General features: G+C 40.7%; 1 protein-coding gene across 1 annotated transcript in view; it reads right to left on the bottom strand.

Moving 5' to 3' along the window:
- ADARB2 (adenosine deaminase RNA specific B2 (inactive)) overlaps window positions 1–17,037 on the bottom strand; it is a 304,298-nt gene that overhangs the window by 56,697 nt on the left and 230,564 nt on the right. The window contains exon 4 of the mRNA XM_027886150.1: window positions 2,765–2,879. Coding sequence (XP_027741951.1) covers window positions 2,765–2,879 — 115 coding nt within the window. The remainder of the gene's footprint in view (window positions 1–2,764; window positions 2,880–17,037) is intronic.

The raw sequence follows: 17,037 nt of genomic DNA, 5'->3' as shown, positions 1-17,037 counted from the left end.
TAACATTATTTCCCACATTTTTTTTTCTTTCTTATACATTGGAATTTGCCCTGGGTGCTACAGCATAAGTCAATTATACTGCCCAAATGTAACTCTTTTTGGTTTCTCTGGGAAATTGAAATGACAGAAAAAAAGGCCAGAGTTCAGAAAAAGAAAACCAATCTAGCACAATTTTGTTTCATCTGTACAGATTTTGCATTATCTGAACAGCAGTTATCACAGAATCACATTGTGCTTTTTACCAGCTTTGCCCAAAAACTGTACAAGCACAGATAAATCTACTTCTAGTCTGAATGACATTAAATTGAAAAGAAGGTAAAACAAATCAGTTTTTGTCTCTTATGGGCGTGTATCGTAACAAATGCAACAAGACATTACAAGATTTGTTTTACAAGATGTCGTTAGTAAATTGTTTGCAGAGATCTAAGAGGGCTTCTGCCAAATTTTATATTAAAACCACAGGGAATTGGTATTCATTTGAGTGTTTGATGTGGAAAATCTGTCTGTGCCATCTTTGAAAAGAGTGTATTGAGGTCCTTGCTACTTCTTGGAACGATGGTGAAGAACAGACCACAAATCTACAACTTTAGTACAGAAAATAATGACACAAATGGCAAATGATTCATCTTGCCATGGTTGGCTGAGATTCTTGTGCTGGAAAGAATTCAAATCTTCCTGGAGAATGTACTAAGATAAGACTGTTTCTAGCTTTGCATCTTCTGTGAATCACTTCATATCTGCAAGTTTCTTTTCTAAGCTCCACAAAACCAGTGAGATATTGACAAATTGGATGGCTCACAGATTGAACAAATTCTTGAAAGGGAATTCAGAACTGAAAAAGAAGCCTTGAGGGAAATGGTTTGTGAACATAAGTAAAATTATATTTTGTCTTAATGCTGACTAAGATGAAATATGAAACACAAATTTGTAAAATCCTTCCAAGGGCATGGGACTCATTAAAAAAAGAGACAGCATAAGGACACTTTCAATACAGACAGCTCCAACTGCCCAACAGGGCTAATGAGGGTTTGGAAGTGCTCTTTCCTTCCCCTAGCACTGCATGCACTCAGCAACCATGATTTTGAAAATTATTTCTTCTTTCAGTGGCCACTCTTCTCATACGGAGTGGAGTTTTAATCTGCTGCTTTGGACATGCAGCAATAAGGCTGCAGGGCCAGTATGCTTTATAAAGCTGGTCTGGACCTGGGTTAAAGAATGCAGGAGTAGTTTCTCAGCACGGTAGAATGGGATGAAATTGCTACAGGCGTTTCTTACAATTCTACACTGAGTACAAGAAAACTGAACTGAACACTGAGCTGGGTACACTGAGCTCTCCTCCCCTTCAGAATGTGGTTAAAGCAATAATTCTTGGCTCCTGTAGCTTAGTTTCTTATAAAAAGTATATTTAAACATTCTTCCTTGTGGTTCTGCTTGGAAAGAGCTTCTCTAAATAGACTACAGCACTTTGTTTAAATCTGATGAGTGCCACAGTCAAGAAGTCTGACTGACAAGGCAGCTGGTATGCTTGGTCTAGTGTGCATCTTTCACATCCCAAAGTCAATCACGCTCCTATTTTCCTTCATACTCAATATAACTGCTGTGATCTAGGGGATTTATAAACCATGTTTTGTGTTTGTAAAACACTGTTGGTGCAGGACTTAAAATATGGAAGACTTATCCTCACTCCAGATACAAAGCAGATTAAGAAAATAATAACAAATTTATCTGAGAAGCAGTTTAGTTTCAACCAGAGGTCTAAAAGACTTTCAGGTCAACTTTTCGACTTCTAATGTCAGGAGAGGATTACTTATTCTTTTCATATCAGAAAAGGGAAGAATAAGTTGCTCATCCCAGAAATCTTAGCTGCATTTAGGCTCTGTGGTTGGAAAAGATCCATCAGAAAATCCTGTCTCCATCCTGCTGTCTTGCAATATTCACAACTGTCCCCATTGAATCCAGCTAATGTAATTGTTGAAAGGAAGGAGTAAGACAAGCCTGGATGAATTATGCATTCCTCCCGCCTCTGGGCTTATCCCCTTATTTCTATGCTCGATCCACTGCTCCATGTGTCAGAGTGAGAATGAAGTTTATGGAAGCATCTCCACTGCTGACATCCTCATAAATACCGAGATGCCCCAGCTGAGGTGTGCTCGCCAAAGAAAGAAACACCATGTACAACTGCTTCATGAAAGCACTAAGGATTTCCACATAGTATGTGTCAACCAGTTAATTCTTAACAGGAGCGAATATCAAATTTTGGCCCTGCTGATAAGTATAAGTATTTCCCAAGGCTAGAGCAGAGCAGAACTAAAATTACACATGCTCTGGGTTTGATATTTTTTTTTATTGTAAAGGAAATGGACTGAGATTTTCTTCTGTTGTCAACCTAAAACAAGGTTTATGATAGCCTTGTACTACAGGAATTTGGTGTTTCCAGACTTAAGAAAGCAATTAATAAATAATACCATTTTTATTGATAAATAACCCCCCCTCCATCGAAAGGAAACACAAAATCAGAGGCCTGCATTTCATCCTGTAAACAAAGCAACATAGGGACGTATTTACAAATAAATCTTTAACTCTGTTGCGAATATTTTTGTGTGAACTTACTTGAGGTGTAAATATTTAATGCTTCTTTTCACTGCATTACTATTTATTTTTCTGCGTGCGAGTAAAGTCATCCTTCAATATTGTGAGCCAGGTAAATAATGTATTACTTAGTCATGAAAAATGCCAGAGGAAAATAAATGAGAGGATATCTTACCTTTGGTCATCACAATGCCTGCAAGAGTTTTGTGGCGTGCATGCATGGAAGTGAAATTGTCTGTCAGTTCCTGGAACTTCTGTGCAACCATTTGGTATACGGAGTCAGCAAAATCCTGAAAGACATAGTCAGAAAGAATTTTTTCACTTCTTTGACTGAGGAATCTGGGCGTTTCTGCAGATTGGCCACCTGCTACCAGTGGCTGAGAGGTCCCTTTCAGAATTAGACACCACCTACCTGAGCAAAGTTAAAATGAGTATCTCTCCTTCTCTACCTACAGCACTCCCAGAAATGGCCAAATTAACTGCACTAAAGCTAAGAGACCTATATTGACTAGGATTGGGGGTAAAGGGAGAAGACTTCAAGTCTGGCCTTTTTTTCAGTCTCTTAAGACACTGGTCTAGGATCAGTTCACAGGAATTTAAAGAACTTTATTGTAGTGAGCTAAAGAGGTGGACATGTGTCCTACCAAAAACACTTATTTTTGTGAGCTCACTGAAAATTTCCATTAGCCCACTGACACCTTCGAGTGAGTTGAGGGCCTGATTTATAGGTAAGGACCACCTATTTCAGCATTCAAGGTGAGTTTTCAATGACTCACAGTTACTGTTTAAGGTAAAGTGATCAGCTCAGGAATTTGTCGGACGACTACCATGATCTGTCCTTCTTCTACCTTGAGAGTCACTGGGAAGAAGGGAAGGTGAACCTCTGCTTGCACATCCTACCAAAGATGCTGCTTGCAGTTCACAGTTATGCAGTAGTGCTGAGGGACTGGTCTGCCATGTCTCCTCCCGAGCACAGCAGCTTTTTTGGAAAGGTAGGTTTTCCTACGGACTGGGCACTAGAGACTGTGTGGTCTGAACCCTCAGGTATGAGTGAGTCCAATCACCAGGGAGAGTCTTGGGAAGCTGGTTACTAAAGCAAAGCAGGTTAAAAAGGTCTAAGAAGTGAATTCTGCAGATTGTGTATGGATGAATGGGAACCTAAACCAGCTCCGGGGCTCCTGAGAGCGCCATGACTTGGAATGATTCCCTGCCGCAGTGTTTCTTATCTTTTCATTTACTTAATCTCTGCCCTTTGTTTGGCACTGAGCCTCTCAAGCATACATTAGAGATAAGTCAGTGGAACACTCTTTGTGAGCATGAGTTGTTCTTAAAGTGCTTTGCAAGTCTGAACATAAAAAGAACCAACATCCAAAGGATTTTTTTTTAAGCCATATGATTTCTTGTGGGGAACCAATCTTGTAACTACAAATCATTCTGGAAGCAGTTCCTGGGAGCTGGAGCTTACTCTGGAATGCTTACAGAGACCTCCTGACATCCCGAAATCTGGTCAGCCCTTTGTTAGGAAAAGTGGCCTGACCAAGCAACAATTCCAGTTTTTCTTCTGGTGTTGGGATATGCTACCTTAGGAGGCTCTGGTAAAACAGGCCTCCTTGAGTTCACCTCGTTTCCTTAAGTGGGTTCATGGCACACACAGAGGACATGTTGAGTCTGATACACAACTTCCCTCACCCTGAGATATCCACAGCTATGCAGAAATAAGGAAATGTATTTAAGAAGATCATATCCATTCTTTTACTCTCCAAACTGCTAATGGCAAAGAAAGCATGTTGGGGAAAACACAGTATTTTAAATTGGGAGAACACACAGCTATTTTTCAGAGGAAAGCAGGTTGTAATTCACAAATATCAGCAACGTTACCATCATTAAGTGCATCTGCAGGCTGTACACCATATGTTTCTACAGTTTGTTGTGGAAATTCAGTTTAATTTTAAAACATTATTACGGTAAATATAAAAAAAAATCTAATTAAATAAAACATAACAGCAATTAGGCAACCCCCTTTTCATAAAACCTGGAATATTTTTTCTGTGTACAATCCTTGCAAGTGATTGCAATTTGCTCAAACACATAGATGATAGGATTTCTTTGACACAATAATTTTTCTTAGTTTTGCTAAATGTAGCTTTCCAAAATATTGTTCTGGGAACAAATCATTTGCTCAAAAAACAGTTTAATATAACATGGAATAAAATATGCTGGCTTGTTTCAAAAGAAGAAAAGAGGCATATAAACACTTCCTGGGAGATTCATGCAAAATTCTATACGAGCATAAACTAAGAAAAATTATCAAGAACAGCTTGACAGTTCCTAAATGGAATTTCACTTTCACTGCATTTATACTTCTTCTAATCTAATTGTCCACAATCACTATGTGAGCAAGGTATTGTTAATACAGTGCTTCTGAAGGATGAATTTTGGGTCAATTCTCATTTGTCAAGCATCAAGGCACCCTTGTGATATAAATGCAATTATGGTTGCTTTACAGATGAATGAGTGAAGGCACTAAAAGGGTGAGGGACTGGTCCAGGGGAATAGCACGGAGCTGGGCACAGCCAGGTGTTCTGATTTCCTGATGCTCTGGTTAAATGCTCAGCACTGGAACACTGCCTGTCTTTCATAATATGAAAGTTTGTTTCTCAACTTGTTTTCCTTACTGAACAGTGACCTCATCCATAACGGAAAACTAAAGTGTATTTGCAGAACTGATATAACTGGGCCCCATATGGTGGACTGAAAATCTGATCAGCTTTATTTAAACTAGAAAGAAAGACGAAGGGGAAAAAATGAGTATCTCAATAAAGCTATCGGCACCATCATTTAAAAAAAGAATCAAATCATAAATTTCATCTCCTGCAGTATTGCAGTCCAATCCATGCCTGCATTTCTAGAGTACCCTCCAAATCTGCATCCCAGGGCATTTTGCGCTCATTAAGAGTTAATTAGCTTAGAGGCACATACAATTCCTAAAAGAATCATTTTAAAAATGCTAAACAGAACAAATAACTTTTAACTTTGGATTTAGAAATCCCCACAGTCATAGCTTTCTTTACTTCATTTGGCAGTAGGTTCCAAAGCCAGAGAGCAAAGAGACTCACTAAAGGCAAAATAATGACATGGCTTCAGATAACATTTAAGGACAATAACAAATTCAGCATTTGCTGATCTCAAGGAGTGACCTGGGACATTAAAGAACCGCAAATCCATTAAACATGAAGCTTCTTAGCTAAAATAAGTCAGGCGAACATTTTTTTGTCTTTGCCTAAAAGAAGCCAGTGAAACTAATTGAAGCAAAGGAGTGACATACATGAATACATGTAGGATGCTGGAAAACCAATCAGAAACAGTGCCTAATCTAAGAGGTCATTTCCAGGCTATCGTATTGCCCTAAATTTCCAAATGGGTATTCCAAAGTAAAGTGGAAAGGGGGAAAAGGAACAGTTTATTTTAAAGACAGAAAAAAAAATAAGAAGAGAAGAGATCCATGGCTCTACCCTGAAGAGATTTGATGCCCTGAAGACTGATCCTTGTAGTGTAGCATTAATTTCGGGGCTTTGAATACTCTGGCCCTGAAAGCTGGCCTGGTGGCAGAGCTGGGTATGGTGTCAGGTTCCTTACCTATACTTATACACACAGCACCCTGCCTTGCCCTCTAGAGCACACCAGAGCAGCTATTTGGCTCGACCTTGTTCTGAGCAATGAAATCAGTGACAGCATTTTTGCTTATTTAGAGCCTTCAGGCTGTTTCTCCTTGCTTTTGTGAAAGCCAGACTGGTTACAAATATATCTAATGCACACAGGAGAAATGTGGTGGAGATGAGTCAGTACATTTACCCCTGCTCAGTTTAGAACCACAGATTTGATTCCAGAGATTTTCTAGCTTTACTTTTAAACAATCATCTCAGACTACTAAAAGATACATATACAGATGGTCATTCCTGACGGGATGTAAAGCATAAAAATCCAACTATTTACAGCTATTGTGAGCCTCACTGAATTTTCAGGATACAGGCTAGACTACGTTATCTGCTGTCAGAAATAGCTGACAAACCATACACAAAAGGAATGGTTCTTTTGTTCTATCAAAACAATCTCAGAGAAAAGTTGTGTTTGGTGAAACCACAGTTCCTACTGCCAGATATGAGTGAAAATAAAAGTCTCCATCTGGAGCAAATACAAGAGCCAAATACATCTTGGCAGCTTCTGAACAGCTATCAGGTTGGTAGAAGACAAAGGGAAAATTTCTGAAGATGGGGGAAAAAGAACTGTCTTTCACAAGGAACTTTCCTCGTGAAAGAGAAATTCAGTGCATGTGATTGCTCTGGTCACATAATGGCAGAGAAATCACAGCTCAGGGCAGGGTTACAGGGGTGAAAAAAATTAAAAGATACAGTTAGAACTCTAAAAATTTTTGCCAGGACATATGGTAGAACAGATACTCAAATGTAACTTGAGTGCTGGAATTAGGAGGGACTTCTGCTTAGGGCATTAATCCCCTTGGAAAACTGCAGTCTGATACAAATCACCACTGCAGCCAGTGGAAGTATTCCTGATTCTAAGATGTTCCAGACAAGGCTCAAGTGGCAAGGATGGGGCTCAAGCATGCCCATGCCCTGGCCAGGCAAGGTGAGCTCAGCCATACTGGCTTTGGGGTGGAAGGGGTGGTATTGGGAGTAAAAACCACGACTATGGGGAAGAACTGACCTTCCAGATGCTGAGTTATTTTCAAATCCCCTCCTTTTGTTTGCCTGCTGTCAAAATCTTACCTTTCACAGGTCCTCACATGGATTCTTCTCTACAAACAATATTTGTCTCAGGGAGAATTTCCTTGAGATCAAACCTTTGCTCAGTCTAGTGAATACAGTGAGTGATATGAGTAAGGCAAAGTAGACTGCTGGACCCCCACTGAGGGGCAAATCAGCCCTCGGTTGCACTCAAACCTTGCACATTGACTAAAGGCTTACTGTCACTGGTGGAAGTAAGTTTCTTGTTCAGGCAGCGGGCAGAAGAAAGAAAATGTAATGCTATCCTGTTCACTGTGAAAAAAGACTGCAGTACTTAATGAGCTATATTTTAACACATACAGGGAGGCTGGAAAAATGAAAAATAGATGTCATTACTATTAAAACTGCACTGTGTTGTCTGAAGTATTCATCTGTCCTTGATTACCATATCAAATTACTTGTGTTATTCACAAAGGAAAATCAAACTTTAGATCACACATTACAGAACCAGAAACTTTTAGTGATTTCTTGGCACTAATATTTCAAATGGTATAAATAATTAAATGTGTTCAAGTTTGCAATGGGAGTCTTCAGGGTAAAACTGACATTCAACAGGAATAGTAAGGATATTAAAATCAATAGATTATAAAGGAGAAAGCCCTTAGTAAACATTTCCTATTGAAATCCTGTCTTAGGGTTTATAGGGTTGAAATATCAAAAAGGTTAGATTTGCATATGGATGGGAAGAAATATTCTACTATACAGATATCACCAAGGGCTCTGTTTCTCCTGTCTTTCTAGTACTTTATTTTCCAGAATCTCACTGACATTTGGGGGGTAAATGTTGAACACGATGAATGGGGATCAGGTTGAATTAAGTTCACAGTTCTCTTCACAGATAAAAGCAGATGCAGAGCTCGTTCTTTTTGCTGTCTGAGGGGGAAACATGCACTCATTGACAGCAGGAGTTTGTATTTTTTTCTTGTAGAGAACTCTCACTCTCTAACTGGGAGGGGGGGGGGGAAATAATGCCCAGAGAAGATCAATGCAGAAGAGCTACTACTGGTCAGGGTGTGTAGCAAATTGCTACACAACACATTTTTTTCCAGTCTTGTAAATAAGTTTGCTGTAGCTAGTTGGAGATCCATTGCTAAGTGATTGTACTCTCAAGTCAGTGAATGAGTCAGGCTCTTTCCAGGTACTACATCATCTTCAAGGTGCAGCCTTGAGAAGAGAAATAGCTGAGGGTCATGGGTTGCCCTCCACCATCAGTCTTCTGGCATCAGTTTAGCACCAGGAACTCCCCCAGCATGGTGGAGAGGGCTGAAAAGAACCTAGAGGAATGGAGAGGCAGGGTGACCTGCGGAAGGAAGGAAGGAGGGCAGCAGGTCCCTGGCAGTGGGCTGCAGGATGGGTTCACTCCTTGCCCTGCTTTTCTGGGGGCCACGATGCAAACCACTTGCTTTGCCATGAGTCTCACTTCTCCAGAGGTAAAAAGGGGCAATTTTAACCCACCTTTCAGGGACTTGTGAGGCAAATGGCATTGTCAGTGATGAGACTCTCCAAGCAGAGTCACTCAAGGACTTCTGCAGCCAGACTGGAGGCTGCAGTCCACAGCCCATCATAACTCAGCCATCCTTCAGAATGTGCAGGCATTTGCAGAGTATTACTCAAAAACAAGGCACTGCCAGGGAATTCATCTTGGTGGTTTCCTTGAGATGTGCAGTAATTATTTCTCTCTGATCATAACTCCTACAGTATTGATCATTATGTCTGGTTTTGGCTTATCCCTCAGGGTCAGCATATATGGGCTTTGTTTTATCTTAGATGGACGTGGTTTTATTTTGTCTGGCTATATGTTTCATTTTAGCTGACTGTGCTCATATATCCTGTGTACATCCTGATTCAGAGAGGTCTTCTCATTCATGCCGCTCAGAGGGCATGGGACATGCGCTGCACAGGCTTCATGTGGCAGCAGCTGGGTGCACATTTCCACACTGAGCTTCTAATGAAAACTCCAATAATGCACTTCTGACACTAAATATCCTCACAGTCTTCTTATCAAGATAGATGAGGCAGATCAACTGGTCCTATTGATTCAGTCAAAAGAATCACTTTCATCACCCTCCCCCATCTGTTCATAGTCCTATTACAAATGCTTTAGCTACATATGATGCTGAGCTACCTCAATTAATTCTTTTTTTCTGTGATCATCAAATGTCCCAAATTTTCTCTCCATCCATGAAGGCTCCTCAGTGGCTTAGCTGACCTCGGCTGACTTGGCCAGCTTGTCCAGACTGTGCAATTGGCTCCTGGGCTCAGAGTGATTATTTGCTGCCTACTTCCCTCTCCTCCCTCACCCCGGCTGGAGGCTGATTGCTCTGCTAATTTCCCAGGCCCCACAAAACATATTTGCCTCCACGCAGTTTCTTCTGTCATTAGTGATCATTTACTAAATATCAGCAGCATGCTGGCTGCTGTGTGAGGCATACTTAGAACGTAGTCTCTGTGTGGCAGACAGAATGATAAAATGTCCCAAAAGACCCAAGAATGGGGGTCAGAATAGCAAATTCCTTCTCTCACCCATTTATCTTTTGGGTTTCACAGCAAACTTAGGGCCTATGAAAATTATAGTATTGCCTGTGTTGGAGTTTGGAGGATACGGCATGCATGGAAAAATTAAGCTGCGACAACAGTGGAATGGGAGGATTAGTTAAGGTCCATCTTTGGTGAATCTTGGCATAAGATTTCCCAATGACTTCTTCAGGTTTTAGATTTGACCCTATTTTAATGAATGTGAGGTCTGCTAAAAAACATTTAATCAGATTTTGAGGAACTGTGCATTTACCAAGCATATTCTCCAGCAATGCTTAAAGGCTGCAATAGGCTTCTCACTTGCGATGTTTCTTGAGTGGCTAAATGCCAGGTGAAAGCCCTCAACTGCATCTGAAATGTTTTACTATGAACCACGAAAAAATATTTAAAAATTAGTTTCAAATATTTTTAGTGAGGATTTCAGCCATGACTGGTTAAGAGGTACTATGCCAAAGTTCATAGAATTTTTTCTTAAAATACTGAATTTTTATATACAAATATCTAGCTTAAAATGGGGCCTCCCCCCAGCTTTTATTGGGGCATTTAGGGTGGGGAAGGGACAAAATTAGAAACCAATAGATAAGATGTAAGTTTGGCTATAATAAAAAAGCTTCTGAAATTGTACCTGTACTACCATGGAAACCTAAATGGAATTAATCACTGTTAAATATCTCAACAGAAATTTGTAGGTACAGTAGGAAGTATAAAGATCAAAGAGAAGTTTATTCCACAAGCTCAGTGAAAAAAATTGGTCTGTTTTCTCAATATATCCTTTGACTACAAGGAATCAATCAAACAATATAATGTATCTTTTTACTTGTTTCAGAAACCCCTGGAGTGACGGAAAGAAAATAGAACACATAAAATAAGCATACTATTGAAAAAGGAAATGCTGTCAAATCCAAATGCCCCAGCTCCTCCAAAAAGTATGGTTTTCTATTTAGAAGGAAAACATTTTGTATGTAGGTTTAATTAGAATCTTTAAATTCACATTAGTGTGCTAATGTTAGGATGCTAACATATGAGCCCCTCTGTTTGAGGTTGATTCATTGCTGTCTGCATTCATCTTGCTCTAAAAAGATGCTTCCAATAAGTACCATTTCAATGAATTTAGAGTAAACAAGCTTTTCTACCACCATGAGCAGTTGTTCCCAGAAGGAGGCCATGCTAGTTTCCCAGCTTTGCTCCTGCATACAGCTCTGCATTTGTCGCTCTGGTAATGAAGAATGTCCATACCAATTTTGCAGAATCATTCCTGAAGTCAGTACTGCACCTGCTAACAAACACCAGAAAGGAGGGTTTGTTTGTTTGTCTTTTTTCTTTTCTTTTACTGATTGTTAATCCAAAAGCCTTCTTCCTACAGAGGCACACATAAGGTTGGTTGTAAGTGCTGAATAATTCAAAAAAATGAAGTAGTGTTCGCTTTGCAGCCTTGTGCCTGCTTTAGGACAAGCCTCAGGTGTCAAGCTGTTGTACACTACAGATATTAAATTAGCACCAATGGGTTTTCTTTAACTAGATAAAAGCTCTATAAAGCCACCAGTGTCTAGGAACGGCTAACTCTGTAAAAAGGCTTTTATGGTCTCTATGAAAAACTAGATTTTAGATTCATATTAGGAGATGTCTCTCTTTAATAAAATCAATCCTTTATCTGAGAAATGTATTTTCAGTTTTCAGTTTCCTTGCTTTATCTTTCTTAGGTGTATGAAAATGAATATCCTTTGGAAACTGATGGTGTCAAAACCCTTGTCACATACAATTCTGCTGGCTGTTCGAGGTCCACTCTCTTCCCAAAGCCTAACCAGTTAGCAGCTCTTGGGTAAATACTCAAAGCAGGGAGAGAACAGTGCTTGCTCAAATCCCTTGAGCATCACTTTGAAAATCTATGCCTGTGTGTTTACGGTTCTCATTAAGGGTCTGCGCTATTAAGCTCCTTTCCTGTCACACATATGCTTTGTTAGACAAAGCAGGGTGCAGGCAGTGTCCAAAACAAATTTAATCTATTCTGAACTGCTGATCCCAGCAAGGCACGGCACGACTCAACTTTCTGAATCACTGCAAAGCAAGGCATATAATACATTGTGTGGCAATTACTATACAGACATTGGATTTTTTTTCTTTTCTTTTCTTTTTGTTAAAGATCTTGCTGTCATTTGCTGTAAGGATTCTCAAAATCTGGCTATAACCTTTCCTGTGGCTGAGAGTGATGGTAAGGGAAACTACACGTTACCCCACCCTTCTCTGGGTTTCTTCTCAAATGTGTAATTAGCAGGGACAGTTCTCATCATCTGCAGTGGTTTTGTGCTAGGAGAGGCAGAACCATGATTTCACCTGAATCCCAATTGCCACTCAGGCACCCACAGAGACATTTGGGACTGGTGTATGCCTGGGGCCAGAGTTAAAGTAGTCCCTCCCTGACAAACAACAGGAATTAAAATAACATTGCTGAAATTAGGAAAGAGTTTTCATATTTTTACATCTGCCAAAAATCTGCTTCTGAAGCTAGAAATTCAGCATTAGTCTTAGCCCATGCTCTAAAACCCAAATATCCCTGCCCCATCACCTTCCCCTCCATCTTCCTTAAAGAAACTCCTAACCAAATGTCCAGACCTGAAACCTAGGAATGTCCTTTTTAAACCTTGTGACAATACTCTTGGGCAAAACCTGTTGCCTTAACAGACTTTAAGTGGACTTTAAGCAGACTTTAAGCAAGAACCCAGGGAAGGATTGAGCATGAGGCCAGTAGACTGTGCAGTGGAACTGCGTGGGCTGTCCTCCACAGGATGACCTTCCCTTGGGATCATACCTGTGAGAGGGGTTGTAAAATATCTGCCTACAGTTAAGTGCAATGTCACAGCTTTCAGTTACAGCTCAGATTTCTTACAGCAAATAAATTATTGAAGAAAAAATTCCTCATCATGGGAAAGTTTTTTAAGTGATTTATTCTCTGTGGGCAATAAAATAAGAGCTTCTTGAGAAGAAAACCACAAAAGAATAAAGGGATAAACCCAGTAAAGAAATTGAAAATTATTATTTCTATATATTTAGGTACTTACACAAAAATCTCAATGCAGTTTAGCTACAAATTGACCAAACCCTGTAAAATTTATGTCAGATAGATAAATACACTTATTACTAATATGACTACATTCCTTTCGCCAGCACACCACACTTGAGGAAGGATACCTCAAAGCATCTCTAAGGTGTCTGGCATTACACTCTGGGCTCCTTTTTACAGCCGTGGGGTAAGAAAAAAATCTCCCAAAATTCAGACAGCAAAAAGAGGAATACTTCATACCCAATACTTCAGCTCTCAGAATATATAAAATCATGTCTCACCAACCTGTGTTTTTAAGGTAATCACTGGTTGTTAGCTCACTTGTTAGGCTGCACATAACCTAAAGGGCACTCTAATAAATTACTTTCAGCATGTTTCTCTCTCCTGCCCTGCTCATGGGGATCCTCAGCGAGAAGGAGCTGCCACACAAGCCTCATGCTACCCTTCTCAAGCTACAAAATTGTCCTGCCAAAACCTGGGAAGGGAAGGTGTAGCATGCAGGGGATACACAAAATTCTTGGACTCAAGAACCGATAAATATGAACAGCAAGGTAAAACATCCTGAAGGATTTCAAGACTGCCGTTACACCTTTGTCTTGTCTTTCTTCTTCCGTTTTTCTCCAGTGATTGTGTTGTTTAACCATTTCCCTCACTTCTTCTGTCATGTGTCTGTGGTTTGCCTCACAGAAGCATTGTCAAAGTGGTCTGGAAATGCAGACAAACTATTATACAAATCGAAGTCTGTCCAGTTTCTGATAACACCAAAACTAATTTATTTTTTGTTTATACTCCACTACCTTTGACAAAGCTTCCTCTAGAGATTTATATCTCCATCCTTACTGCCTTCCAACTGTTTGTCATTTTTTTTGTTTTGCAACTGACAAAAGGAAAAAAATATCTGACATCAACCTTGGAGGAGGTACTGAGTACAGAAGTTTTTTTTTTCAGACGTGATAAAATCTTGCCTAAAACCATGTCCAACCTTTTCAGCAGAAAGTCCAGATGGCTTTGCAGCCTGTACAACAGACTTTATTCACTGATGCTTCTCTAAGTGTCAGCAGGGTGTTGTCTTCCAGAACTAGCAAATGTGCAATGAAAGGCAGCTCTGAGGGGAGAAATAAACACAAACAAAAAAACTCCCCTCACTTAAACACCCCTGCCTCTCCCCAAAAATCAAATTAATCTGAGAATTTCTACACGCATCTGGATGAAAATTCCCCCTAGGAGGAGAAAGGCTTTGCAAGCAACTGGAGGTGAAAGGGATGGGGTTGAGGTCCAGGCAGCTCCAGGGTGAGCAGTGATTTACACGCTCACTGCTGCTCTCGGTTGCCCTTGCCTGCATTGCAAATATTTCAGCTACAGGAACAGGCCCCTTCCTGAGTCTGTCTATAGGCTTCAAGCTGCAGCACCTCATTTTACTAGGGTCAAATTAGCACAAAGAAGCATTTATGAGTCTGACAGGAAGGCAGGGATGGGTGTGGGTGAAGGCTCAGGGATTTTGGATGAGTTTCTGCCCCGGTGCCTAGATCCCCTGCAGCCTGATGATGCCAGGCATGGCATCAGCCCTTGCCTCAGTTTCCAGCCTGTAAAGTGGGAACACTTTGTGCAAGTCATACATCTGACTTCTTTGATATAGGCGAGGGTCAAAGTACTGTTTTACTTCAATTTGTCACCCATCTCTGTGCTGCCCATCTCTCCACTCTGCGTAACACCTATCTTTAGATCTAGACAGTATGGGAGGATGAGTGGAAAAACAGCTCTGCTATGGCCAGCACTGGCCCTGTGGCCATGCCAAGCCCTGACAGCAGCTGGATCCTGCACTCAGCATCACGAGCATGGACGGTGTCTGCCTGATTTACACCAGGAGAAAAACTGCCTGCTCTTGGTACCACCTCTGAGTCCTCCAAAGGAATCAGGCAGAATGAAAAGCTCCAACCAATATGAAGCTCATGCAGCTGTTGTCATTTTAACCATCACCTGTGTGATACAGGTGGCAATGGTTAACACTGCAGCTACTTCATTGGTGTTCCCGATTCCGTTTGAGCTGTGTAGCCTTGGAGTTGGCAGCAATCTTGCTCTATGTCTGTGTAGAGTTTATCCCAACATGGGCATGCTCCAGGATCAGTCTACCTGGGTAAGACTGTAATGCAAATAATAAGTGATAGAAACAGTGCGGAAATTCTGAAAAGAAAAGAGAAAAAAAATTGGGGGAAAAAAAAGGGAAAAAAAGGGAAAAAAAAAAAGAAAGAAACCTGGTTCACAAAACCCCCTGCCAGCACGTCTCCAGTTTTGTTTCTTGTTGACACACTATTCTCTTTCTGAGCTGACAGCTGTGGTCCAGCCTTTGTCAGGTAATTAATCTGGGTAGTTCATTTTCACAGGTGAGTAGCAGGTTGGCACAGTCTCCTCTAGCAGTGGTTTGTGGGTTTGTTTTTTTTCTCTTTTCAGAGCAGCATAGGTATGAAAGTGTGCATGTATATGTGTGTGAATATGGCACAAAACACACTCCCAGACCTGGCCAGTCATTTGTTCCTTCCTTGCTGCAGACTTATACAGTGCTGGCATAACTCCTGAGCTTTGCAGGGTAAATGGAAGGAAACCTCAGACAGGAATTTAAAAGCATCAGACTTGCTCTCATTGATTACAACTGACAAAACATTAAAAACCCGGAGTTCCTTTGCCAAGCTTGAGCACCGCTGGTCTGACTCACACAAGAACTTCTGTTTAGAAATGTAACTGATTAAAAATAAGAAAAAGAGACTGTGAGAGACAGAAAGAAAAGCCATCTTATCTCTTAGTGGGGAAATGGGGGGTGACTTACTGCATTTTAACATTTGGCTAGTTGTGAAGTAATGCAGTAATAATATTTTGCCCATTTTCTTTTTTGAATGCAGTGCATTTCAAGGTCACTGAGCTGGGAAACGTGATTCTATGGGTCTAGTGCCAAAGTATCCTCTCAGTGAAGCCATACGCCTTCAAGCCATCCCTGAGCTTCACAGAGCCACTTTCCCTGCTTGATGGTTCCTTGCCACTTCCACATTGTGCCCCAAAATATCTATCTTGACAAATGGTTGTGTAATACATGGCTGGGCAACACAATTGTACCTCAGCGCCTCTGTTCCCCTCAGCCAACATGGGTTTTCTTTATTTCTTCTTCCTTATATTCCTTCTCCCTTAGATTTCTTCTTCCCGCTTCTTATAATCCAGTATGTTCTTAAAACCTAACCTGCATATTAGTCCTTTTAGCTGCATCCTGGGGTATTGCACCCCTCTGTTTCCAGGGGCAATCAAGGGATGTTCAATTCAGATTGTGCTGTGAAAGGGTGCAATTTGTGTCACACATTTTTGTCTCCTTGATTAGTAATGCAAACAGCTGGGTGAACTGTAACATGTCTCTGTCGAGGATAAAAAGCTTTAGTCCCAAAGGGCAGAGTGTCCTGATGGAAAGCAGTACAGTGGTCCCTAGGCAGTTGGTTGTGCTGGGAGGGGCTTGTTAGGAGAGGTGGATTTAGGAAACTGAGCACTCTTCACCTTTTCTTGAATGTTTGGGGTAGTTATTTCTAGGTGAATATTCCAGAGGCCACCCTCATTTCCAATGGTCATCTCACAGAGTCATGCAAGACCCCTGAGCGATGGCCATATTTTGGTCATCTGTTCCCATAAGAGTATTTCTCCCCCTGACTGTATGGAGAGCCCTGATCTGCTGGCTCAGCAGCAGATTAAATTGCTTGTCTACCCCTTCAGTTTGAGTGCTCTAGTAATAGTGAATAGGTATCAGTAGTAAGAGATCAGAATAAAGTTATTTCCTTACACCAGAAAACGGAATAAAATCCCCTCACCTAAACCCCATTTCACTCTACATTCATCATGTTGCCATGCTATTGTAGTGAAATGTTCACACCCTCTTGAAATGTCCTAGGTATTAATTTTCATTGCCAATAACAGGAGTCCTGTCCGCTTAACACTGTCCTTGGAACACAGTAAAAATATGTTTCAGCAGCTAATGAAATTATCACAGACCCTGTGACCTGAAAAACAAACAGAATAAGAAAG

This window comes from Empidonax traillii, unplaced genomic scaffold (assembly GCF_003031625.1).
Source record: "Empidonax traillii isolate 1590-97213 ecotype Southwest subspecies unplaced genomic scaffold, ASM303162v1 scaffold178:size2223814, whole genome shotgun sequence".
NCBI classification, from domain to species: domain Eukaryota; kingdom Metazoa; phylum Chordata; class Aves; order Passeriformes; family Tyrannidae; genus Empidonax; species Empidonax traillii.
The sequence above is the reverse complement of the archived record's forward strand: the minus strand, read 5'-3'. Positions and strand labels throughout refer to the sequence as shown.